The sequence below is a fragment of the Larus michahellis genome, chromosome 2 (genome assembly GCF_964199755.1).
Source record: "Larus michahellis chromosome 2, bLarMic1.1, whole genome shotgun sequence".
In the NCBI taxonomy this organism is placed as follows: Eukaryota; Metazoa; Chordata; class Aves; order Charadriiformes; family Laridae; genus Larus; species Larus michahellis.
Window position 1 is genome coordinate 149,085,767 of NC_133897.1, and position 27,006 is coordinate 149,112,772.

Here is a 27,006-nt window from a genome sequence, read left to right on the forward strand (position 1 = left end):
GCTGTGTCACTGCAGTCGAAACTAAAGTTCTGCCATAAACATGGAAAAGTCACAGCATGATACGCATTTGTCCCCAAGGCCATATTTGAAAACTTCCATGTCGATATCTTGGATATTCTAACAAATGCTGATATGATATGTTATTGTAGAATGGACCATTTCAGTGTCTAAGCATAACTATTATACTTTGGGAAAATAAGAAAAATACAGATTTAGTTTTAGAATTTATATTTTTGTAATGCTAATTCTGTCACTGCTTTTTGAAAACCATGGCATAAATGAGAGTTGGATAGTGACTATGTGATCTAATTGTTCAGAGAAGATGGATAACGGCAGGCAACAAAGGTTGTTATTTACCTCAATCTCTGAAAATCCAGGCCATATGCAGCTGAAATTCGGTGCTTCCAAAAGTGTCAAAAGATCGCGGCATGCTTTTGAAATCTGATCAAATTATTTTGCAGGATGAAGTTAAGCGTATTTTATGGAGTAAAATACACTCACTCGCTTTACGCTCATTTCTATTGAGTTTCATATGCTTATTATGCTTTTTTGTAACTATGGTATGTATGCCAGTGCAGGGGACTTGTGAATCAATTAACATTTTTTTTCAGTTTCAGTAATGCCCTAGATTTGTTTGTATGTTTTATTTGTATGGTGTTTCTATCTTTACTATCTAATTTAAATTATAGAATGAAGATTTTTGAAATCTGGTTAGAAAAGCAAAAATTGCTTTCTCCTCAGAGGTTCCTATAAAAAGTAAAAAGGATCAAAATATAAATAGTCTGACTTGGATTAGGTTAGATACCAACCCAACAAATAAAAACATAACATTGATGTAACTATAAGCTGTATCAGAACAGACAAAGCACAAACAGGTCAGAGTTGCAGTGACATCTGACAGGAATGACTTGTCCTCTTGAAACTTTTTAGGTTTGATAAGACAAAAACTAAACACAGTGAATGTTACGGTACTTAAATATTATGAAATTAAACCTAAGGAGTGGTGCTTAGGACTGCATGTTTTGGTATTTAAATGCATTGTAGGGGGAGGCTGAGATACCCAAGGTCCAAATGTTCTCCGCAGCCTAGAGAAACCTCATGTCTAGTTGTGGTACTTTTATTTTATACAGCTTCTACAAAAGAAAATGAAAGACTTACTGAGCCAGAATCGAAACACTAATAAAGTAGGAGTTTGACTCACTTTTCTACTGAGAAAGCAACTCCCCTAAAAGAGAGGCTGTAATGGCTCCCTGTCTTTTTCAGTGTTATTTCAAGAGTAATCAGATACAAAACATAAGATACACTTGAAGAATCCCAGTCCAGAACCAAGGACTGCCAAATTCCCATGTTCCCCATGTTTGTTCTACCTTGTCCCTTCAATGTTACATTTTGTGCTGAACACTGATCGGCATCAATGGTTAAGGTGTCCCCCATTTCATTCTAATCTTACAGGGAACTGGTTAGGAAAACCAGATTGATATCCCTACCTGCTGAAGTCTGAAATTTCAGGTTTACCATTTCTGAGGCTAGTATGCAGATGACATCTTCCTTCTTGCCAAGTGTCTAATCTGAAAAGAGGATGTGGTGTTGTGAAACCTGTATGGACAAACACACCTAACCCACAGTTCCCTGTAAAGAACCTGTTCTAAACACACCCATTAGTGTCACCTACTGGTTATATCTTTTCAATTTCTTCCAATTTATAGTGACACTGAATTGTCCTTTGGAACCATTTGGACCCTCTTAATAACGAAAATAGATTTGTGCAACCATTTTTACCTCTAGAACTCTGTACTTCCGTACTTCATCATTCAAATTAGTGGGTTCATAGGGAAATATGCCTGAGAATGTGGGAGTTCTGCGTGCTTCAGTTCTAGTCCCTCCTTCAGGAACTGCATGTGCATTCTGCATTGTATGTAATTTCTACTGAAACAGCATTGGAAACAGACTGCAGTCTGTTTTTCTGTGTCTTAAGACTTTAGCTTTTTCACTAGAAAACAACAATTCCTGAATTATTTTACATTACTAAAAATAGGTTTCATTAAAAATTAAGAGAGAGGTTAGGCTTTTATACATGTTATAATTCAAATCCCTATTTTAGCCACTCATTGTAGGTTTTGCAACCACATAAATGGTAGGGTCTTGACCAGACATGGTAATTTAGAATACTTAACAAAGGCATACAGCATCCTCATAGCACCACGTAAGAGTCAGTGCCTCCAGAATGAGTAAGAAAGCTTAAATGAAGCATTTGGTTCAAACTGTCAAAATTACATACTTGCATATAGGTTGCGTATATACAAACGCTAATTCTGTCTGATTGCCAAATGACTGAAGTCAAGATTTTCACCTTGGAAAGCATGTACAAAGCTCGTTTCTCACAAAAGAAGATGAGGGGGTTGTGTTAGTGCCTAGTGTACTTTGCCTGCGGCTTGGTAGCACTGGAAATTTGGCAACATGAATTGCAAGAGGCCCATATCCTGTACACCAGGCACATGAACCGGCCAAGACCTAAAGAAGCTTGCACAGCATCTGGTGGCATTTTGCCTGGAATTAGTTGCTGCAATTTGCACTTATTTTCACAAGCAACAGGTCTGTCCCCAAACAAATGATAGGTCCCTACCACTTGCTGTGCTTTTTTTTCTTTTTTTTCTCCTTTGAAATATTTTTATATATAATTCTGTGTTCAGACCTTGGAAGTACTCTTTCCTCATTGTATCCTTTTCTATTTGACCAAAACTGATCCCTGTTCTCTCTTCCCTACACCACCAGTTCTGTTAAGATGCAGCTTAAGCAGCTCTCTGCCTGCTCTGGTTCAGGACTTTGGGATCTAGCTACAAGACCAGGCTGTGCCTTTATTTACAGCAACAGATTAGCATAATATGTTATTAAGTGTTGCATCATAAATGCAGACATATTCTGTCAGACAATTCGGTAGCTACTGAAGGTGGTTTTGTGCGTAATACCGATACGAAGGCATCTCCACTTGTGCCACAGTTTCACTATCACTTTGAGCTAACGTACACTGGCACCGAAGGCAAAGAGGCTGGCCTGCAGCTCCCTCCCTCCCTCCCCTTCCTCTCTTCCAGCCACTTCTACTCACTCCTTTCTTGCTTTGCAACTTGTGCTTCCACAGGTGTTTACACACAACTCAACCAGATCTGGAGATCTAACTGGGGATACCATTAATGCCACAAAAAATAAATATGCTTAGTTAGTTTTGACTAAACTAAAAGATACTTTTAAATGGATCAGATTTACTGCACAGCTTATTCACCTGCCAAATGAAGGCTGGTGCTTGCACTGGTAGCATGGGGTCAGGCACAAGCAATTACGAGCAGGTAGGACCAGCTCCTTCTTTTGGAGGGCCAGTTTTAATTGAATGTAAGGTTACGGAGATACGCCTTCTGCACTGATACCACAGGCCATAAAATACCCTAGGAGAGATCCTTGTTGCACATTCAGAGAACAAATACAAACTTGCTAGCCTCCCTTGGTGAAATCCTGGTTGTTTCTAGATATTGAGGACATAGAGGCAGTATGATCAAGCTTCTGTAAAACTGTTCAGGATCAACCTAAGTGTAAAAATTTGTTATAAATATTGTAGAACATATTTTTGTTTGGTTTAGTTTTATGGCAAAAGGGACACACATGGCTTATGACATAGTGTTTACATTGCTCCTACGAATTAAAGAGTTGAGGAATGCTGCAAAGCTTTGCAGACAGAAATGTGGGCTATAATCTTAAATCCCGGTATATTAGACTTTAGAAATGACAGGATTAAGCTTGGTCAGTTTTCACACTGGACATCTTTGTCAAAAATCTTGCTATCGTAGGTGTGGCACAACTAAGTAGAAACAGCATCTTAAAGCTCCTAATAGTACTACTGGATGTGTTGAAGATGCCTACTGAAATAGTCTAGCTCTGACTATATTCTTCACTATGTAATAATAATAATAATAGTACTATCTCAAAGCCTTGAAATTTTATCACTAGTCAATAACGGGTGTCACACATCTTAAAATGAGTTATATTACCTTTTATGAGCACAGATACCTAAATCTTGTTTTTATAGTTAGGACAGTTGAATTGAAGAATTTGTTCTTCCTAACTAAAAACATTGCTAAATGGATGCTTTTGAATACGGGCAATAATTTTCAATACCATGAAAATTGCATTGCAGTAACAGGTGATCATTTTATACTTCAGTTAGACTATTTGTGAACAAAGCAGATGAAAGCAGCTAACATGCTAACAAATTTGTACTTATCAAAACATCTACCTTGAATACTTTATCAAAATGTTGGCTGAATCTGAATCCGTAGCCTCCATAATTGCAATATAGTGATAAACGCTGCACAATATGGGCTTGAAAGAGACAAAAAGAACTATTTCAAACCACAGAGGAAATACATGCAATGAGTACAGTAACAGAGACGCATATGTGGCTAGAATACTGGTGAACAAGCCAGCTCAAATTTTCAGAAGTGCTGAGCCACCACAGTTGTAAACTCATTCCTGGTGCAAAGACGTAGCTACATTTTGCCTAAAATAGAATCAATGGGGCAAAAGACCAACTATAACTTCTTCTTAGCAGAAACACTGTAATGAAATGAAAACTAATTACAGTGTTTAGGGCAAGACAGCTCTGGTAGGCAGAATAGTTTATATACTAAACATCTAGTGGTACTTAGACCATGCAGTGACTCCGCAGTTCCTGATTTATTCATTAGTCCTGGAACAGACAGATTACACACCCATTTCTACTGGCAGGTTTCAGGGGGAGGGAGGGAGAGCTCATTCTGCTGAAAATTTCTTGTTCTGTTTCCGTGAGAAGGTTTTATTTGAAAAAAGTCTTGAACATCATTATCTCCCAAGAAGGAACTGATTTAAGTAGTAGAAAGGTTGATTTGAGTGTACTGTTTACATCAAGTAACCCTCAGAAATCAGCACTCCAAAATGCTGACGTTAAACTCTGATTTAATTGAGCAGCTGCTACAAGTGAATAGCAGTTGAGATAGCTCAGCATTTTGTTCCTCCGTTCTGCATGTACACAATAGATTTGGCTCAACAAGAGTATTTTTTTTATTAAACAATGCTTTCATTTTCAGCTAGATGCAGCATATAATTACATCATACTCTGATTAGAATATAAACACATTAGCTTACAGTTCTGCGTTATTAAGGTCTATGGCACAGGTTGTAAATATAATGATATGGCTGTTCTTCCAGCCTCAATACATGCAGAACACACGTCATAAGGCAGATCTTAATCATGAGATTCAATGCCGGAGATATTTCTTTCTCTGTTAAAATGTTGGATCACGTTCTAACTGGTTTTATTTCTTCAAACCTTAAAAGTTTCAAGAATTGTGAGGACGAAGAATTCAAGGGTACAAATGAACACCACAAATCGAATGCCTCTTTCAAAAAGAAAGACACATTCGTATATGAAGTAAGTTCTGCTGGAAGACTGAAGTGACGTGGAGAGTTCAAAGGCTGAGCCAGGTATCAAAGCTGGCTAACACACAAAGGAGGACAAGGGACATGGCTAGGCGAGCACAGCAAGGACGGTGGCATCCCAGATGGCAGTAAAGTCTAAGAATGTGAGTGATCAAAGGTGAAACAGCAAAACCACACGCGTGGTGGTGTTTTACAGGTGCTGTGGTAAAACATCTTAATATCCAAAACTGCGAGATTTAAGAGTAAGAGGTTGCCTTGATTCATGGTTTTCATGCTTCTTAGTAAAGGGAAGCAGAGACGTGAAGCTAAAAGTTAATAGAAAGCTTCGCAGCACATCACTGTAAAGCAATCATAGAATCACAGAATGGTTCGGGTTGGAAGGGACCTTAGAGAGGTCCATGGGCAGGGACACCTCCCCCTAGACCCACTCAAAGCCCCATCCAACCTGGCCTTGAACAATTCCAGGGAAGGGGCATCCACACCTCTGGGCAACCTGCTCCAGTGCCTCACCACCCTCCTAGTGAAAAATTTCTTCTTGCGCTTTCACAAAACCTCACTCAAACCCCAAACTGCGTTCATAAAGATGTACAGGTGGCCAGGAGCCTGCGGGAGCCTGGAAGGAACCAATGTCCCCAGCGTCCTGGTCGCAGAGGCGGTGAGGAGACCCAGGCGCCCACCGCTCCTGCTCATGGCTCTCATGAACCGCCTCGGGCCTACGCCCCCACGAGCTTTCCCCGGCCGCGGGCGGGCCGTCTTCTTGCGACGGAGGGAAGTTCGGGAGGTCCGCCTCCCCCCTACGCCGTCTTGTGGAAGAACGGGGAGCCCTGAAGGCTGCGGGGCGCTGAGGGAGGCGGCTGCGGTAGGAGCCACACGCTGAGGAGACGCTACCCCTCCGTCGGAGGGCGGCCGCGGCCTGCACGCCCCGCACAACCCCGCGCCGCGCCCCGTGGGCCTGCCCCGGCCCGGCGCACCCCTAGGTGGGGGGAGGCGGGCGCAGACCCCCCGCGTGCCCCCTCGGCTCCGGCGGTTACGGCCCGCTCCCCGCACGGCCCGGTCCCCGCACGGCCCCCGGGTCGCGCCTCTCCGCGCCCAGCGCCGGCGGCGGCGCCGCGGCTCCTTTAAATGGAGGCGGGGCCGAGCCCCAAAGTTTGCACAAGTTGTGGAGCGGGGCTGGCGACCGCGCCGAGTTGCGTGTCCGGCCCGGCCATGGGCCCCCCCGGGCGTTAAGAGCCCCCTGCCATGGACTACCTCACCGCCTTCACCGGCAAGGGCGGTCGCCTCCTGCGCGGCACCGCCACCCGACTCTGGGGGGCCGTGCCCGGCGGGCTCCGCCAGGTCCGCTTCCAGGACGGCCGGAGCCGCGAGGCAGCGGGCCCCGCCGAGCCGGCGCCAGGTACCGGCGGGGAAGGAAAGGCGTGCGGGGGGCGGCGGGGGCAGCGCTCGGTCAGGGGCTTCTCCGGGCACCGGGGGCTTCTCGCCCCCTCTGAGCTTTCCTGGAAGGGAGCGAGCCCCGGGGGAAGCGAGAGGGTGCGGGAGCAGGACGGGGAGAGGGTCCCTTCCCCGGCGGGGGGCGGCCCGCGGGTCCCCGCCGTGCCCCTGGCTCGCAGCCTTGTCGGGCAGACCTGTAGCGGCCCGCTCTCCTCTGCTCCGCGGGCCGCGCCGGGGCGGCTCCGAGCGGCCGCCGCGGGAGGAGGCGGTGGGGAAGGGGGGGCGGGGGCGGCACATGGGCCGCGGCCTGGCCCACCGGGGCTGCGGCCCGAGCGGAGGCTGCGCCCCGGAGGGGTTGCACCAGAACACGGGTCTAATAACAAAAAACCTATTCTGTTCTTGCTGTACGTCTTCCAAGTTTCAGTGACAGTACTACGGCATTCACTTTCATTACATGCTTCCCCCCCATCCCGTTTTCTTAGGACCTCATTGTCCAGGGTGAGGAAAAGCAAGTGGAGCACAAGCTGCTAGGTTTGAGGTCTCCTTTGTGTACAAGGTGTTTTCTGCCTCTTGTGCTCCTGAGGAACCGTCAATAGCACTTTGGAAGTAGGTTTGATGATGGTAAGGGCAGAAGTAGTACCTCTGTCTTTTAGTAGTCAAACAGGTCAGTCAGGAGACAGTAAGTGACTTTTTGTCCCGTGCCTGGGGGTAAAAGGGCTGCTTTTGTCACCCCCTTTCTTGATGATGCCGTGTGGCTGTAAGTACGGGTATTGTAACTTACTCATCTGCAGTGAGTACTCAGATTGGTAAGAAGTGCTATGAAAACTGGAGGGGTGGACAGCGGATGCACACAGACTGTGCAGAAGAGGACCGGACTCTAGGGTCACTATTAATTGGAAATTAAAAACAAACCATGGCATAGCTAATAAAAGCAGCATGGTCTAAGGAGTGCTTGGAAAAAAAAAGATATACAAAGTTAAGTTTGTGAAAATGCTTTCTAAGAATCTGAAGAGCAGAATGCAATGAATAGTAAACCTTTTCCCTTTTTTTTTCTGTTTCAAAAAGCTCTGTGCTAAATGGATGATCACACATTTGTCATTGTCTGTACATAAGGTTGAAGTTGGGTCTCTGCTGAAAGGTAGTATAAAGACCATTAAGTTCCTTTGCTAGTTTAAGTTATTTCGGAAGAGTATTTGGAAGAGTTCTTTATCCAGAGAAACACAATCTGGTACTCACTGTAGTGGGCAAGGCAGCAGGGATGCCCATGCAGTCTCAGATGTAGATGATGTCTCCTTGTGTGCCTTGGGTCACAGAAACGATAATAGGTAACCAGCTATATTTACAGTGCCACCCTTTCTTTCTTTAATTCGTGTCCCTCTCCCCCAAGGCATACAGGGAGAGAAAGACACAGCAACTTTTGTTTCAGCAGTGAGGTGAAGTACCTTGAATAGGCCTCTACAGACTGTTAAAGGCTTGTTGACAAAGATTACTTACACTCCTTTGCAGAAGCAGAATGGCAGTAAAACTCTTTAGCATCTTCTGATCAGTTACAAGGCCGTGTGTTCAGCTGTTAGTCTAAAGCATCGTTCCCTGTGATACGTGTGATTTGTTGGAGGGAGAAGCTCTCTGTGACTGTAGTTCCCCTCTTGGTCTGGGACAAAGGATTAACTTAGAGTGTATTATAATGTTTTGGGGTTTCCCTAGCTTTGAGCAGGAAGTGTATTTCCTCAGATAATTTCATTATGTAGTACTTGAAATTCATGTTAATGTACAATGACATGTTAATGACAATGTTAAATAATGTTAATGAAAGCTGACTGCAGTTCTGGAATGCAGGGTGGGTTTCTGTGTGTATAGAATTTGATGTGCCCTTTTGACAGAACCATGCCTTTTGGGTTTTTCCTAACCTAGGCAAAGCACACCGTGAGTCGGTTAGATCCTGGCCCTTTCATGGGGTTTCTGTCAGTTATGGGCAGAAGCAAATTCTTGTGATTACAGAATTCTTCTGGCAAGCGTTTTGCTGGCTTTCACATACCGCCTGTGCCCTGGTGGCTGTGGAAGCTGTAACAATGATTACAATAAGTTGAAATCCAGCCTCTGTTTTAATTAGAGATGGGTCCCCTGACATTAACTTAAACTTTAATGGCAAATTCTAACTACTCCAAATGTTCAATGTCTGTATGCGGTGTTCTGGATCCAGGCCTACCTATTACTCTAGCTGTTTTTTCCCACTTAAGGCTTCCAGAAGCATCTTTCCAGTGTTCATTTTCTTTGCATGGTTCAGTCGTATCTATGCATTACTTCTTAAAAGAATAGTTTTTCATAAATACCTTAAATCCCTGTTTCCACATTCCTGAAACAGAAAAACAACCTTTTTTTTTATTCTTAATTATTCTTAACTTCACTTCTACAATATAAGTATCTCAATGTTATTCATGTAATATTAGTAAATTTATGTTTACTGTTTTTTTGCTTGTCTTTCTAAACAGTTGAACAGCTGCTCTATAAATTTTCCAAGTTCAGGGAGGCAAGTATAGTGAAATGCTGGACCTTAAATCTCTGTTCTGATCCTGTGTACTTCTTTGGGTACATGCAGAACAGTTTATAGTATTTCTTAGTAGGGAGAAGGAGACACTGGGAGTCTGAGTAGTGCCATAGGAGGCTGTAAACCTGTTTAACCAGTTTACATTGTTTGTGTCAGCAGCTAAGTCCATGAAATAACTTTAGAAAGCTATTTTGTCTATTCGTTGTTGTGGTGGAGGATAAAAATGCAAGGAGAACCAGAAATTCTAGAGAAAGAATCTGGCTTTAGTAAAGGCGCTACCAATAATTTCAGAGTATAAAATTCCTTTAAAAAAAAAAAAGCCTTGTAGGCTTTGAAATATAACTTCTAGTCTATTGATAATTTCCAGAAAGAGCTGCTATGTATGTATTCAAGGCCTAGATTTACCTAGAAACTTTAGCCAGAACAGAATGTAGCTTTCTTGTTTATTGGTATATATTGTAGGTTAGTGTGTTGAAGTTGCATGCATTTTTATTTGTTTTAAGATGCAACTCAAAGCTTTAGGGAATGTGTGATTAAGGATTATCTTCACTGTGGAATTAACTTGGAACATTCAGTTTAATTCGAGTCTCATCTATACAAACTTACTACTTAAATGAGCCAACAGCATGCCTCATGGTGCAGTATGCTGTGTGCTTTGAGCTGTGTAAATGGGGAGCGCAGCTAGCAGAGTGAGGGACATGGTTTTACTTCTCTTCTGTGGCACTGGTGAGGCTGTACTTCGAAAATGCTCTTCAGTTTGGTGCACCACTGTTAAAGAAGGCTGCTGTGAAACAGTGGAGGGTCCAGCCAGCATGTTTAGGGGCATAGGGCATATGACCTGTGAGGGTTATATGAGGGATTGAGGGGCTTTAGTCTTGCAAAGAGGAGACCAAGGCGACTTAGAGGTGACCTATATCTACCTGAAGCGGCATGCTTTTCCCAGTTGTAAGAGGTGATAAAAGAAGGAGCAGTAGCCACAGTTTTTGGCTTGGGAGGCTCAAATTGAACAATATTAAAAAGGGGGAAAAAAAAAGCAAACCAACAAAACCCCAAACAAAACAGCACAAGGAGGGTGGTCTGTCACTGGGGCAGGTTACAGTTTTAAGCTGACCTAATTTGATGTTGACAATATTACCGCTTCAAACTGGAGGATGGAATAGATGTACTCAGGAGCGTTCTTCCAGATAACACTTTGATTCTGTGAGGATATACTTCCATACTTGGAGTCTCATGCTTCTTCCCTCCTAGATGTTTTTACCTCGCTTCTGTCTGTGGTCACTTCATGTAGGGAGAAGATGCACTGCACAGGCAGTCTTGACTTCCTGCAGTATGTTTCTCATTAAGTACAGAATTTAAAGAAATTAAAATCAGTCATTCAGAACTTCTTGTTCAGAGAATCCTCTTAACCAGCCTGTCAGGGAAGTTGTTCTAGCTGCCTTCTATGAAAAGATATTTTTTTGGTTGTTTTTTTCCTCCCTCAGGCTCACCTTGATTGTTCAGTTCTGAAAAAGGTGGCTTGTGGGTTTGTTTACATTTTTTCTTATCAGCTTTTGAGTCTTGATTAGTCGCGTAACCATACACAGTATATCTGGTAAGCCATGTGGCCTGTCAGTCCTCTGTACTACGGTGAAGGCAGTGGCAGTGCATTAGAAAGACAAATGATAGAATCATAGAATGGTTTGGGTTGGAAGGGACCTTAGAGATCATCTTGTTACAACTGCCCTGCCATGGGCAGGGACACCTCCCACCTGACCAGGCTACTCAAAGCCTCATCCTGCCCCATGCATCAGTACAGGTTAGGGGCTGACCTGCTGGAGAGCAGCTTGGTGGAAAGAGACCTGGGAGTCCTGGTGGGCAACGGGATGACCATGAGCCAGCAATGTGCCCTTGTGGCCAAGAAGGCCAATGGCATCCTGGGGTGCATCAAGCAGAGTGTGGCCAGCAGGTCGAGGGAGGTCATCCTCCCCCTCTACTCTGCCTTGGTGAGGCTGCACCTGGAGTTCTGTGTCCAGTTCTGGGCTCCCCGGCTCAAGAAGGACAGGGAACTGCTGGAGAGGGTACAGCAAAGGGCTACCAAGATGATTAGGGGACTGGAACACCTCTCTTATGAAGAAAGACTGAGGGATTTGGGTCTCTTCAGTCTGGAAAAAAGACGACTGAGGGGGGATCTTATCAATGCTTATAAATACTTAAAGGGTGGGTGTCAGGAGGATGGGGCCAGGCTCTTTTCAGTGGTGCCCAGTGTCAGGACAAGAGGCAATGGGCACAAACTTGAACATAGGAAGTTCCACCTAAACATGAGGAGGAACTTCTTTACTTTGAGGGTGGCAGAGCACTGGAAGAGGCTGCCCAGAGAGGTGGTGGAGTCTCCATCTCTGGAGACGTTCAAAGCCCACCTGGACGCGTTCCTGTGCAGCCTGCTCTGGGTGATCCTGCTCTGGCAGGGGGGTTGGACTAGATGATCTCCAGAGGTCCCTTCCAACCCTACCATTCTGTGATTCTGTGATCCAGTCTGGTCTTGAACACTTCCAGGAGTGGGGCCTCCCTGGGCAACTTGTTCCACTGCCTCACCACCCTCACAGTAAAGAATTTCTTCCTAATATCTAATCTGAATCTATCCTCCTGCAGTTTGAAACTGTTACCCCTCCTCCTGTCGCTCCACTCCCTGACAAAGAGTCCCTCCCCATGTTTTCTATAGGCCCCCTTGTAGTACTGGAAGGCTGCTATAAGGTCTCCGTGGAGCCTCCTCTTCTCCAGGCTGAACAACCCCAACTCTCACTGCCTGTCTTTATGGGAGAGGTGTTCCAGCCCTCTGATCATCTTCGTAGCCCTCTGCTGGACCCGTTCCAATAGGTCCATGTCCTTCTTGTGCTGAGGACTCCAGAGCTGGACACAGTACTCCAGGTGTGGTCTCACCAGACTGGAGTAGAGGGGTAGAATCACCTGCCTCGACCTGCTGGCCACGCTTCTTTTGATGCAGCCCAGGATGTGGTTTGCTTTCTGGGCTGCAAGTGCACATTGCTTGCTCATTTTGAGCTTCTCGTCCAGCAGCAGCCCCAGGCCCTTCTCCTCAGGGCTGCTCTCAAGCCATTCTCCACCCAACCTGTATTTGTGCCTGGGGTTGCCGTGACCCAGGTGCAGGACCTTGCACTTGGCCTGGTTGAACTTCACGAGGTTCATGCAGGCCCACCTCTCGAGCCTGTGCAGGTCCCTCTAGATGGTATCCCTTCCCTTCAGCATGTTGACCATGCCACACAGCTTGGTGTCGTCGGCAAACTTGCTGACGATGCACTCAATCCCACTGTCCATGTCACCGTCAAAGATGTTAAACAGCACTGGTCCCAGTACTGACCCCCGAGGAACAGCGCTTGTCACTGGTTTCCATGTGGACATTGAGCCATTGACTGCAACCCTTTTAGTGCGGCCATCTAGCCAGTTCCTTATCCACCGAGTGGTCCATCCATCAAATCCATGCCTTTCCAATTTAGAGACCAGGATGTTGTGCAGGACAGTGTTAAACACTTTGCATAAGTCCAGGTAGATGATGTCAGTTGCTCTCCCCTTATCTACCAATGCAGTGGCAACATCATAGAAGGCCACCGAATTCATGAGGCACAATTTGCCTGTGGTGAAGCCATGTTGGCTATCACCAATCACCTCCTTATTTTCCATGTGCCTTAGCAGAGTTTCCAGGAGGATCTGCTCCATGATCTTGCCAGGCACAGCGGTGAGACTGACCGGTCTGTAGTTCCCTGGGTCATCCTTTTTTCCCTTTTTGATAATTGAGGTTATGTTTCCCCTTTTCCAGTCAGCAGGAACTTTGCCAGACTGCCACAATTTTTCAAATATAATGGAGAGCGGCTTAGCGACTTCATCTGCCAGCTGCCTCAAGACCTGTGGATGGATTTCATCAGGTCCCATGGACTTACGTACCTTCAGGTTCCTCAGATGGTCTCAAACCTGATCTTCTCCTATAGTGGGCGGTTCTTCATTCTCATAGACCCTGCCTTTGCCTTCTGCAACTTGGGCAAATGTGCAAGGCCAAATTATAGTACATGTGTCAAGTCCTGCTGTAAAAGTTAGTATCTTCCTTTCTGAAAATCTGTCTCAGAGTAAAGCAGGCATAAGAGTAAGTAGGTTATTTCTTCACTTCATCCTTATTCAATACTTCACTTTTAAGAAATTAACGGGTGTATGATAAAGTATGAGAGAGGCTTCAAACTGGGGAGACACAATTCTGCAAGTTTTCTTGTACACACTGTTCCGGATGAAGCACATGTGAAATGTACCAGCACCCTTTACAAAGATGCTAATGCTTCACTTTCATGTCTGAAAATACTTCGGTTGGTACAAGCATAAGAAGCAAATGTGATCTTGGAATGTATCAGGCTGGTGACTCAGTCATCTTGTGATATGTTAATGTATGCACAATCTCTTCTTCCGACTTCTGCGCTACTAGTTTATAGAAATTCATGACTATTTCCTGGGTATATGTATGTTAAATGATCTTTTACTTCATGTTATGCTTTGTACTACTGTATCTCGCCCTGTTTTTTTCCTCTAAGCTTTGGGGCTACAGAATTTGTTGTGTGTCCTTTTGCCCAGCCTTTGCTGTTGATTGCGCTTCCGAGTTTGTTTGCTGATGTGCAATGGAACTGTTTTAAAAACTAGTCCATTGGGAACTCATTAATATACCCCTCCAGTCTGCTAGTTTCTATTTCACTCTCCTTTTCACTGAATTTTTGACATAGTTTAAAATTCTTAGTCCGTTTTTTACTGTTGGATAGGGTTCTGATGTGTCAGATGTTTTACTGAAGTTCAGTTTATATCTGTTTCAGTCAATTGCTACATTAGTTTATAATCTACAGTTTGTTCTAGTAATATGGTATCCTTTGACTGTATTGCATTTTTGTTTTAATGTGTCATGTTGCATTTTTATCTTAATTTTTCTGGTTAATTCCCATTTCTAACATTAAAACAGTTCTGAAGCTGTTGTTTTATTGAGAACCTGCGTGCTCATGGCTGCCTTTCAAGTTACTACATGTATGAATAATACCTCTCTGTTTGTCAGTAAGCAGCACACCTCCTTGTGTTAAACGTGTGGATATTCCTCTGGCTGGTTTGGTGGTAGCCTCATGCATCTGCATTGCCTGCCAGAAAAACGTGGGAGGAGTCATAGTTACTGATAAGTGGAATTGCAAGAAAGACTGTTTAGTCCTGCTTAAAGTAGGGAAGACTGACCTCAGGCTAGGTTTCCCCGTACTCTGACGAGTTGGGCCTTGAAAAATGTCCAAGGTTGAAAACTGCACAATTGCTCTGGGCAATTAGGTTTTTACCTTTTATCTAGTCAAAAGCTCTCCTGTTTGTCCACTATGTCTGTTGTCTTTTGTTCATTCACTGTACATCACTGAAGAGCCTGACACCTGTGGGGAAGTTATCTAGAAGGTATAGGAAGGTTGCTGTTACAGTTCTTCAAAACCATCTCTTCTTCAGGCTGGAGAAGCTCTGTTCTCTCTCAGCCTCTTCTTACAGTGCCCGTCTACCTTGGTGGCCCTTCACTGAAAGTTTTCATTTATCAATGTCTTTCTTAGACATTGTAGACAGTAGAGCCAGTATTCCAAAAGCAGTCTGAGTGCCAAGCTGAGGAGAATAGGTGCTTCTCTCTGGGGCTCTCAGTCTGCTGGCTCTGTTCCTATTAATACAGCTGAGGATGCTGTTGGCCCTCCTTGCCAGGGCACGTTGCTGGCTCGTGTTCAGCTTGGTGCCTACCAAGACCTTCAGGGTTTTTTCAGCAGAGCTGCTCCCTGGCTGGGCAGCGTCAGCCTGTACAAGACAAGGGGCTCTTCCTTCCCATGCAGAGGACTGTTGTCCTGTTGAATTTCATAAGGTTCCTGTCAGCTTGTTCCCCCAGCCTGTCCAGGTCCCTCTGAATGGCAACCCTGCCCTCAAGTATGTTGACTGGTCACCCCAGTTTGACATCATCTGCAAACCTAATGCAATAAACTTGTGCAGTAAGTTGTTTACTGGAGCACAGGGTATAACTTCACATGCACAGTAGACCTGTTTGTGTGTTAGCAAAGCAGTTATAGTGCACGAGTCTGATGCATCATCAGGATGAGATGACTGACTTGAGCTCTTAGAAAAACTGGGTACCATTGGCTTGTGTGATAAGGCAAAATGTAAATTCTTTAAGATGTCTAAGGGTAATGTGATATTGCTGCTTGATGGTCAAACTGCTTATGTGGTATTGTGTAGACTTGAAGATGTACAACTAAATGGGCTTAAATATCTGAAAGGGACGGACAATAATTACTAACTGGAAAACTTCCTTTGCTGTCTCAGTAGAGCAGTCATGATTTTTGCAAGATTTCATTAATATATACATTTGGTCTGCAGAGAGGTTGTACTGTAGGTAGAACTTGCAGTTAGGTAGTCTCTAATGCATTAAGCTGTACACATACATATTTTACATGGAACAGGGAAGGAAGCTTGTATTGTTAACACATGGCGTGGCATAATCTGAAAATTGTGAGGTGTTTTTGTTTATCCTGAATGTGAAATCTTATTTTAGGGGAAAGTCCATGTGATGCACATACCAGGAGAGTCATGCATGCAGATGGCTTTATGTCTCTCGGCCCTTTGGAGAAGTGGCCTGCCTTAAATTTGTTTCTATTGAATTGTTTCTCATCCTGAAATCATGCATACATATGTGCTATGCAGCTGAGTGGATGGCAGAAAAGAGGGTCATGCGTTAGGGGGCTCACAAAATGAACTTGAATTAATGCTGAATCTATGTTGCAGGAAAAAGCTATTTTGACGTGTTTGAAGTGCTGATGCAACATAACAGGTCTTGGATGCATTTAGTTTGGGGTTTTGCTTGAGAAAAATGTGAACAAAAGCATCATGTAGAGAGCAGTGATAAGGATCAAGAGTTTTGAGAGCGTGACTTACTAGGAAGGACTGAAACACAGAATAAGTAGTAGTTGCTTAGCAAGAGGAGACTAAAGGGGACATTGTTTATGACTCTGCCTTGGTCTGAAGACCTACCATTTTGGCTAGAAAGCTGCAGGCTACGAGCATCTTGCAGGTTACTCTTAGGGCCTCTTTGTTTCTGGTTCCTAAGACATTGGAAGATGACAGAAAATAATATTTCAGTAATTAGCATAAGCATATCTATCTGCAGGAGGGGGAGAAGCGTCAGTGAGACAGTTGATCTACTGAGATGTAGCCCCTGCTGTTAGGAACCCCAAGTCACCAAGCCTTATGGAATATAAAGATTTTCTACTTCAATCTTTTTTCTTTATGAAAAAGAGTTTCTTTACGAATAGAGTATAAAGATCTAATTGTTGTTGAGCAGAACTAATCAAATAAAGACGTAATATCTATGCTTCCTCAGTTTTATCAATTAGACAGTTGTTTCATGTGCTGCTAAGTAACAATGTACTTGAGAATATTTGAAAGACTACTTTTCTTTCCTTACCTTCTTGTGATTCAGTTTTTAAAAATCTTTACCCCATATGCGCTGCATGTTTGTTTTTTTTTTTAAGAACTGTGAAAAATTGTGTACTAGACAAGCATTTAACAAGACTGCCGCCTCTGCCTTTTCTTAAACACATGTAAATCTAATGCATAACTTGCGGTACTCCTTGGAGGGGGGGAAAGAGGGAGAGATAAATCATCTTTTTCACATCTTCTTGACCTTAATAAGCTCAGTCATTAACTGAAAGCAATTTGCTTCAGTTGTTGACTTGTCTAATTTACTTGCTTTAGCTCAAAGGATACCTCTTCGGTTTATCAACATGTTCCTCTGGAAAAGTAATCTTTGTAATTTCTGTGAACATTGAAATGAAGAGATCAGCAGCTGAGAAAAACTGGAAGTTATTTGAAGTTTAAGCTTACCATGCAGAAAAATAGTAAAGGGAAATTTATATATTTTGCTCTATGCAAAGCTTGAAGATACTCCGAAGCAGTTCTTAGGATGTATCGTGACATTGTTACTCACGGTACAAATCTTGAGTTCTCTGTACAACTCTTATTGCCAGAAGTCCAAAGGATGTGCTAGAAGCATCAGCAAACAGAAAACTGAAGGTCTACAATTCAGCTCAGATGGCATACTAAGAAATGAGAAATGTCACTCTTGTCATGTCAATTTAAATGAGCAGTGCCACAGGAATATTTCCAGTCAAGCAAAATTCAGTGGCACAGGGCCATACAGAAGGCAGTTAGTAGAACTCACCTATAAATGTTGGAATTTAACTTTTGTTGTCTTCAAATTACAGTTGAATAATGCCAATGATTATCATATATTTTAAGGTCAAAGCTGCCTCACTGAAAGCTGTATGTTCCTAAAACATAATGTTCCTAAAAATCTTTTTCCTGTCTTGTATAAATATGTTGGAACAGTAAGTCCTTCTCTGTGGTTATGTTGATGATCATATGTAACCATTCTTATGCTACAGTCATTTAATCTTAAGTTTCTGTATGCGTGCATCCAGTATTCAGACTAAATATTGGTCTGGTGTCTTTTACATAGAATCATAGAATGGTTAGAGTTGAAGGGGCCTTAAAGATCATCTCATTCCAACCCCTCTGCCATGGGCAGGGACACCTCCCACTAGACAAGGTTGCTCAAAGCCCCATCCAGCCTGGCCTTGAACACTTCTGAGGAAGGGGGATCTGCAACTTCTCTGGGCAACCTGTTCCAGTGTCTCACCATCCTCCCAGTAGAGAATTTCTTCCAAATATCTAATCTAAATCTATCCTCCTGCAGTTTGAAACTGTTACCCCTCATCCTATTGCTCCACTCACTGACAAAGAGTCCCTCCCCATCTTTTCTGCAGGCCCCCTTGTAGTACTGGAAGGCTGCTATAAGGTCTTCCTGGAGCCTCCTCTTCTCCAGACTCAACAACCCCAACTCTCTCAGCCTGTCTTCATGGGAGAGGTGTTCCAGCCCTCTGATCATCTTCGTGGCCCTCCTCTGGATCTGCTCCAACAGGTCCATGTCCTTCTTATGTTGGGGGCCCCAGAGCTGGATGCAGTCCTCCAGGTGTGGTCTTGTGAGAGTAGAGCAGAGAGGCAGAATCACCTGCCTCGACCTGCTGGCCATGCTTCTTTTGATGCAGCCCAGGATGTTGTTGGCTTTCTGGGCTGCAAGAGCATGTTGCCGGCTCTTGTTTAGTTTCTCATCAACCCCTCAGGGCTGCTCTCAAGCCATTCTCCACCCAACCTGTATTTGTGCCTGGGGTTGCCGTGACCCAGGTGCAGGACCTTGCACTTGGCCTGGTTGAACTTCACGAGGTTCATGCAGGCCCACCTCTTGAGCCTGTGCAGGTCCCTCTGGATGGCATCCCTTCCCTCCAGCATGTTGACCATGCCACACAGCTTGGTGTCGTCGGCAAACTTGCTGAGGGTGCACTCAATCCCACTGTCCATATTGCTGACAAAGATGTTAAACAGCACTGGTCCCAGTACAGACCCCTGAGGAACACTACTTGTCACTGGTTTCCACTTGGACATCAAGCCGTTTACTGCAACCCTTTGAGTGTGACCATCCAGCTAATTCCTTTGACCACTGCCTTCTGTATCTTTCTATTCTAGTCTTCTAAATCCTAGATAGTTGTAATATTTTCTTGTAATTTGTGCATCTGACATACTTTTTCACTTCAGTGTTTCAAGCTGTTGTGGAGGCCCAGTCCTGTGAAATGGTAGTTCAGAATTAAAGCATCAGCCATGATGTTGCAAAAGATCTGGTCTTGTTTCTGTCTAAACCAGCATGGCTAGAGATGTGATAAGCCAGTCCCACGGATTCCCTTGTTACACAAGTTACTGTTGACTCTTGAGGTTGTGCACAGGGCGGTTGGTGGTGTCAGGTTTTTCTTATACCTGTGGTCTGAGAACATCACCCTTTGGTAGTCTCACTGGCTTACTGCTGGCAGATGAGGTAGTGATTGTGTGTAGCCTAGCAAGATGAGCCCATGTGCAACAGAGTTATCATGAGGAAAATAAGTAAAATGAAAGGATGAGACCGATTCCCATTGGTGCTGAGGTCTTATCAGGCCGCTACATCCTATGCTGGGAATTGGTTCTACTTTCACATGCTTCCTAGAATACTAGGAGCACAAGGATGGATGAAAGATTTACTTTCCTCTCAAAAATAGGTAGCCTGATCATTTGTCAAGAGATCATTGAGAACAGCTTTGTAGTTTGCCATCAGGGAGGTTGTATTCATGTCTCTGCTACTCTGACCTGTTTTCACAATTGAGATACCTCCTAGTTTTATTTCTGAGACGTTAGGTGAAATGGAGGGGTTCTGTAGGAACAGACAGCTCAAGTGCTCGGGCTGTGGGTGTTTGATAGCTGTGCCGGGTGCTTGGCCAGCTGGGTAGTCAGCGCACATGTTGCTCAGGGGGACTTGGGTTATGAAACACTTGAATCCTCTATCCATGTAGTGAGGGGGAAATAAAGCTATTACAGAGGGAAGGAATGAAAGTGGGCACTGATTGGAAGGCTAGGAATTACTATCTAGGTATGGGAGGCGGTGGCATTAGAAAAAAAAAACTATGAAAAACTGCAGATTAAAAAATGGGAATTTGTGGCAGTTCTTCTAGCATCTACTTTTCTCCAAGGTGCCTTCAACAGGGACCTTCCTTTTCCACCCCTACCCTCTGGTTGCTCTTACTTTCTTGAAGTTACCAGGGTGCTGTGAAGCACAGTAGGCCCTTCTGCCCTGAAGAACAAATAGCTTTCCTCTTTTACTTCTGCCATAAGGGACAGAAGTGGTTATTTGCGCAAGACTTCATTCTACTGTTGAATTGCGCAAGACTTCATTCTACTGTTGAATTACTGGAGAGGGAGAAGATAACTTGGCCTCTGAGTGGCACTGCAAACTCTTTAGGTGCTTTTAGGCAAACTAGTAAGAAGAAAAAGAAAAATTAAATTTGGATTAGGGAAAAAACTCCACAAACAACACTGGGCTGTATACAAACGAAGTCTTGTATATGCATTTGTAGTATGGGGCTTCTTTATTTCTATCTAATAGTGGGGGAGGAATGCAGGGAAGTGGGGCAGGGGAGGATGAACATGCTTGTTCTACGATAGGAGTGCTCTATGTATAGGTTATTAAGGCATGTGTGTGATCCTGGATGAGATCAGTGTTTCTTCAGCTGAATCCTTTGACTTTTACTTAAGAGTATTTGAACTAGACTGCTCTTGAAAGAAAAAGATCAGGCTGCTGGCAAAGCTTGGATGTGGGCTGAAAAATTTGGAACAGGTCCTGTCAAGCAGCTGTTGGAGTTTTTCAGTAGCTTGCCAAGGGGGCACCTGTTGGGTTGCAAGGTCAGGTAGAAACTTTGGTAACAAAATATTTGACCTGGAAGAGGAGAATGTTGGCTACCGTTAGTCTACACACTAACTTTTAGTGTATTTTATTCATTACTGAGTTGACTTGATTTCCTCTAGAGACATTTGTAGGGTCTTTTAAAATCTATTAATGTAACAAGAAATAAAGGTTTCTTGTAGGTAACTTTTTAAAAGCTGCAGTTAGTAAATAAGGGAAGAAGTATCTTTAGTGTATTGAGTGAATATAGAAGGATGCAAAACTACAGCATCTGTAGACTTTCAGAATTTCTAGAAAGTTTTTAAAAGTAGGTTTAAAGTCTTGACAGTCATTCGTAGCTATAAAAACTTAACATAATTAATGCCATCTATAGATCAATTTTTATCTTGCAAGTGTGGGAACGTTCTCCCTCAGACTTCTTTCAATATCTAAAAAAAGTAGAATTAGTCCAATGTGTATTTCCTTATTATATAAAGAACACCCCAGGAAAGTACTTATGTTGGATCTGCTAGAAATCACTTTTTTTGTTGTCCTCTGCAGCTTGCCCTATGTAGCAAATGTAAGATATTTTCTATGGTGTTGTGGGGTCTTTTTTGTTTTGTTTCTTACTTTTTGTCACTGCAGAACTTCCTGTGTTGTGTTGGTATTTTTCTCCTCTCATCTTGATAGTTTCAGCTATCCATATAGAAATGTGGGAGGGTGTATATGAAATTCGTGCAAGTATTTGTCTAACCTCTTTTCCAGTGTTGAAGTCAGGATACTAATTAAAAATAATAATGCGTGGAAGTTACTGTCAATCTATAGCAAGTTTCCTTAGTAACTCAGGTGAGGATTACATAGACATACAGTAGATTTCCATTCTCAGTCTACCATGCTAAAATATTTTTAAAAAATAGCTTTTGTAAGGTTTGTTTCTTCTATTCAGTTTGGTTTGAAATATTTGTCTAAATATATTCAGTTAGAGAAATTTGGATGTATGAAAATAGGAGTGTAACTAATCCCATTGTAGCATGAAAATTTAACGTATCTCATTTACGTAAGTATTTTGGGCTCCTTAGCAGCAGGTACTTAACTGTTGAAGGTGGAGACCTTGTGACAGAGGCCCGACTTAAGAGATTCATCTCAAAAAAAAATGCATGTTTGTGTCTAAATGGATACGTTAAAAGAACACTTTTCTGGACATGTGGAATTAAATGCTTTCTGTTGAATCATCTAAGTACACCGTTGCATTCTGTTTATCATAAATATCAAGACAATCAGTATAAAAAAGTGGGGTATACTTCAGGTACAAATTGTTGTCGATTTGGCCTGTGAAATTGAGGTCATCAAAATACAATGCCCCAATAAAAAGAACAGTGCTTAACTTGTGTTATTTATTTATTTAGAATCTTTATGGTTTATCTATAGTCTGTATGTGTTTGTTATAGACAGGATAATTGTGAAGTGAAACACTAATGTTCTTTGTTTTATAAAAAAGCTTTAAATACTCTGTACTTGTCAATCCGCGACAAAAAATCCCAACTGATTAGATCGAACATGCAGGAACTGTAGATCGTCTCCCCTCTATACGAAAGCAGACTGGGTACAATATAAAGCCAGTTAAACAGTGGTTCCAGAAATGTTGCTTTCCTGATGGGCTCAATCTCCTATTTAGTCTTCCTTCATTAATAGCTTCCTGGATAGCAGCAAGTACTTACGCAGTTAGTTGATCCCCAGTTATCAGTGGTTTATATTGGTTGAATTCTTAAAGCATTGCAGAGGAATGAAGTCTGTATTCTGGCAGCCGGTTGTCTGTTAGGCAGAGTCACTGGGAGCGAGCTGTGTAACTGGTGAATTAGATGTCTGCCCACGGGGCTGTAGTCAGCAGCCTGTGACAGTACTGAGAGAGGAAAATGAATTTAACACGCACGTTGCCTCAATTTTTTTCAGACACTGGCCAGAAGAAGACCCCAGACAAGAAAGATGGTCGACGAATGTCTTTTCAAAAGCCTAAAGGGACTATTGAATATTCTGTAAGTTACTGTTTTATTGTTAGAATGTCATTACATAGCAAGTGCAGACTTAGTTTCATTACAAAATACAAGCACAACAGTAATGTGCATTAGCTTTAATCTTAGAATTCTTTGTATCTGATAGCTTATTTTGACAGGAATTAAATCAGGAATTAACTAATGTTCTTGAGTAATGCTTTTTTTAATTTCTTTGGGGTGTTTTTAAGTTTGGTGGTTTTCTTTTTTGTTTTTTTTTTTTTTTTTTCCAAAAAAACCCAAGATAATCAATCTGACTGATTCACTTTTAGATAACTAGCTAGAAATGGTAAACAACATTAATTATAAAATCATGTGCAAGTTCCCTGCTTTCAGCTTTATTATTAAACTGTTGACATCAGGAGAAATAACAGAACGAAGATGGGGGAAGCTATATCTCAATACTGACCTTCTGGCATTCTCTTAATAATTTTCATAGATCTATACCTTTTACTGTACAGATCTTTCTGCAGCAGTATCTGAAAATGGAGCCTTTATCTGCCTGTTCTGTTCTTGAAATGACCCTCAAACTGTGCTGCAGTCAGCTTTTCACATTTGTGGTTACTAAGGGAAACTGAAGTGAGAAGTATCTGTCTTGTGTTATATACTGGAAATATAATTAAGCCTATAAATAACGCTTATAGGGCTGACATTAAAATAGGGAAAGTCTGTTACAGTTATCTTTGAATGATTTTGAAGCCAGACATGATAAAATAAAAATGAGAACTTCTTTATAAAGAAGTCTTTACTTGACCTCTTGGTGTTCTGTTATTCCAAGAATAAGAGATGCAGGGGAAACTTAACTCTTAATGTTACATCGAGCAAAGCTGTGATATGGCTTGACTACTGAGAAGGCTGTGATAGTCATTTGGAGAGAGGCAGAGAATGTGTGTATTGGAGTGAGAATCGCTTCATTAGTGTGGCTTATGTTGGGAATTTGAATATAATTCTAGCCTATACCAAAGACTTCCTTGTAGTTGAAATTCATAAAAAAAAATAATAAATAATTCTTGCTGCTTAGATGCTGGCAACTGAAGAATGGTAAGGTAAATGTGACCGTTGTTTCTAGTACATTAACCCCATTTTGTCTGAAATAATTGGAAAAAAATGCTCTGGTTTAGCTCTGTAAAACTGGGGTTCCTCTTCAGTCAGTAAATTCCTTAACTTGTCTGTTGCCACTACGTACATGCATTTGCCTAGATATGTAAGATTCCAGGCAAAGCTAAAGGACCAAGCTTTTCCTTTTTAAATTAGTATCTTTGTGTCAAGTTGTCATATACTTCTGCAGGTTTCTGTTGTCCAGTAGGTGGGGTTTTGTGTGCCAAAATAACTTTCTTAATATATACTGAAGTATGTGTCACTTCTTTGTGAGTCAAAAAGACAATTCACAAGAATCAAAGACTTTTTGTCTTTAGACTTATGCCAGCTTCTAAAGGAACCTGTTGTGTGTGTGGAACAATATATTTCAAATGCCATATTCTGTCTGGTTTTGCTGTACATCTTACTCATGAAGTACCTAACTAACATGAAGTTTTCAGAGCTTTTGGTTATGTGTCATGCATATATGTTTTAATAAAAAACATAGATCTAGCCTTTAGGAACCAGGGTTGTATTCACTTACACGTATAAGAGAGGTCTGGTAACTATTGTGATAATTTACTATTGTTACTATTTATGACTTCATTCCGTGTGGAGTGATGAATTTATGTCTGGTTTCTGCCTTCCTACTACCTCTCCAAGCAGTGACACACACGCATACATATACGCACACAAGTATTTATATATCTGCATGCATTGCTGCTTTGAGAAGTAAAAGAAGGATGAAGGCTGAAACCAGACTTCCCGCCAGTGTTGTTGAAAAGTTAGTGGAGTCTTTTGCTTTGGGGTTTTTTAGTAATAATTTAAAGTGTTAGTTTTTCCAGTGACTACATAGTTTTAGGAGTGAAGGGCCTATTTGTCTTCCTGAAGTTTGGAGTGAGATGGAATCTCACTGATGCAAGCTGTGGGTTTTTAAGGTGAAATACACTTTCCATCAGATTATTTTAAAGAAAAAGAAAATTCATTACTTTGGGGACAAATAAACAATAAAATATATTTTCTCTTTAAAGCTAAAACCAAAAACCAGTTAACGTTAAAGATTTTAATCTATAATTCCCAAAGCATAAAAACTTGGAATTACTGTTCTGTATGTAGCACCAGCAAGAAGATATCAGCAGATTGCTACTAAGTGAAGGAAACAAGCCCTAAGCTTACCCAGGCTGTTAGGTTTAAAAGAATGCCACAGTTCATTTTCAGTGACTGCCTTTAAAGGATACAGAAAACTCCAGTTTGTTTTCACTGTTAATGCTTAGACAGTGAACAGATTAATTTTTTAAAGTTATTATAGTTTCTTGTTTTCTGAATGCCAGTCAACAGATTAGATGCAAATTGTTATTATCTGTTTTCTCAGAATTCACAGTTGGTGAATTGTTTTCCAAGCCAATTGTTTTCCCCTTCTGCAGACCGATGATGCGTGTGAGCAGGCTCTTAGGACCAACAGAGCAGATAGTTTAGGTGAATTATTGTTACTAGCTGAACTTTCTTTAGTCCTTTTTGTGTTGTGAAAATAGAATTTTTACATTGCATGTTTGACATAATTTCATTATATTAACATTGCATTAGAAGTCTTTTGTGTTAGATATTCTACGAACATAAACAGTGTCTGCCTACAGGTGTTAGAAGAGCCAACTACAGGTAAATAAAGGAGCGTAAGCAAACAGTGTTGGCCACTGGTCACCAATGATAACGGCATGCTAGCAGTTGCATGACTTCAACAGGAGCCTTCTAACCTCCTCTTCCTTTTGGTGAGGAAAACGAAATAATTGGCTATTTATAGACGTTTCTCAAGTGCAATAGGCTATACAGGAAAAGTGCTACTTGTTTAAACAAAATTATGAGTGAGCAATGGAAGTAGATGATCTGGTTTACTGGTGGTGTGGAGGCTCCAATGTAAGACTTCTCTTCCCCTGCTTCACTCCCTCCTCTTTAACTCTGTGGGGAATGAAGGCTGTGCTTTTCTCCTGAAATAACAGATAAGCACCTAACACACAGAGTATGTTGTCCAGATCGTGAGAAGAACCTGGTATCAGTTAATGAAGGTCACACAAGCCTACAGTAGACCAGAGTCTTAAGACTGAGTTTTAAGCCAGAGTCCTCAGTGTTGAAATACTGGTCTTCTGCATGTGGATTCCCAGTTACTTGGTGGTAAGTCAAACATATGGAAATTGGGTATGAATTCTTGTTTTGTTTTAGTTAGAAACCAGTTAGATATGTATAATGAGAACAAAACTACAGGGGCTTCAGAAGTCAGCTTCTTAAGGTAAAAGAAGGAGAAAGTTTTGATCCTTTTTCTTAGTTCAAGGGGTGTGGGTGGCAAGTGTTTCTGTGGTGACCATCAAGCAGCTGAAAGTTCGCTAGACTTCAAACCTACACAAATACTTGGAATTTCCTGTTGTAATGACTTGCTGAACATCTTTATTTTGAGAGCAGAGAAATGGGGACCGTCTGCTAATATCTTTCTAGAATAACTGGATTTTGCTTTCAGTCCTAGGGTAGCTTGGATAGGGTGCGCTAAAGGTTCTCTCTTCTGGTATATGCCCTTGTCATAGTATTTTTCCCAATTTTGGGGAATTCAGAATATGTGAATCATAATGATGGCATATAACTGTCTGTTGTATGCTTTGCCTGATTTTAAAATTATTTTTGGAATAGCTTTTATGATATTTACAAGTTCCATTTTCCTGATGTGGCATATTATAGGAATTAGACCTATTAACAATTAGTTAATATGGTCATAATCTGATAGTTCTAAAGGCTTGAGTACAGCACCAGAGTTGTGTCCTCTTCTCCTTTTTGTTCTCACCCCTCTTTCTAGTCTTCCTGTCTCTTCAATTATTATTTGTTTTTAGTTCCTTTTAGTACTCTTAAACCATTGTTTTGTTGTTTTCTGTTTCTTGGACATCTAGTATTGAAATACTTATAAATAAATATTTTTTTGTGCACTCTGATTCATATGTATTCAATGTGTAATTTTTAATGGAAGAATGAGTTATGTCTAGTTGTTGAGATGCAATGACAGTAAAGTTCATTAAAATACCAGTAGAGAATTTGGTTTTACGTAAGTTTTTTTTTTTTTAAATAACTTCGCCAGCTGCTAAACTGACAGTAAT

The 27,006-nt window shown here is 42.0% G+C and overlaps 1 protein-coding gene across 24 annotated transcripts in view; it reads left to right on the forward strand.

The window, feature by feature from the left end:
- The window catches only part of OXR1 (oxidation resistance 1), a 295,555-nt gene that overhangs the window by 198,808 nt on the left and 69,741 nt on the right, over positions 1–27,006 (forward strand). For 20 of the 24 annotated variants that reach the window (XM_074577654.1, XM_074577651.1, XM_074577647.1 and 17 more), the window contains one exon: positions 22,701–22,783. In XM_074577654.1, the coding sequence (XP_074433755.1) occupies positions 22,701–22,783 (83 nt within the window). Of the gene's footprint in view, positions 1–6,592; positions 6,857–22,700; positions 22,784–27,006 lie in introns of those variants that run through there. The other 4 variants (XM_074577672.1, XM_074577657.1, XM_074577669.1 and 1 more) reach the window with 4 other exon arrangements.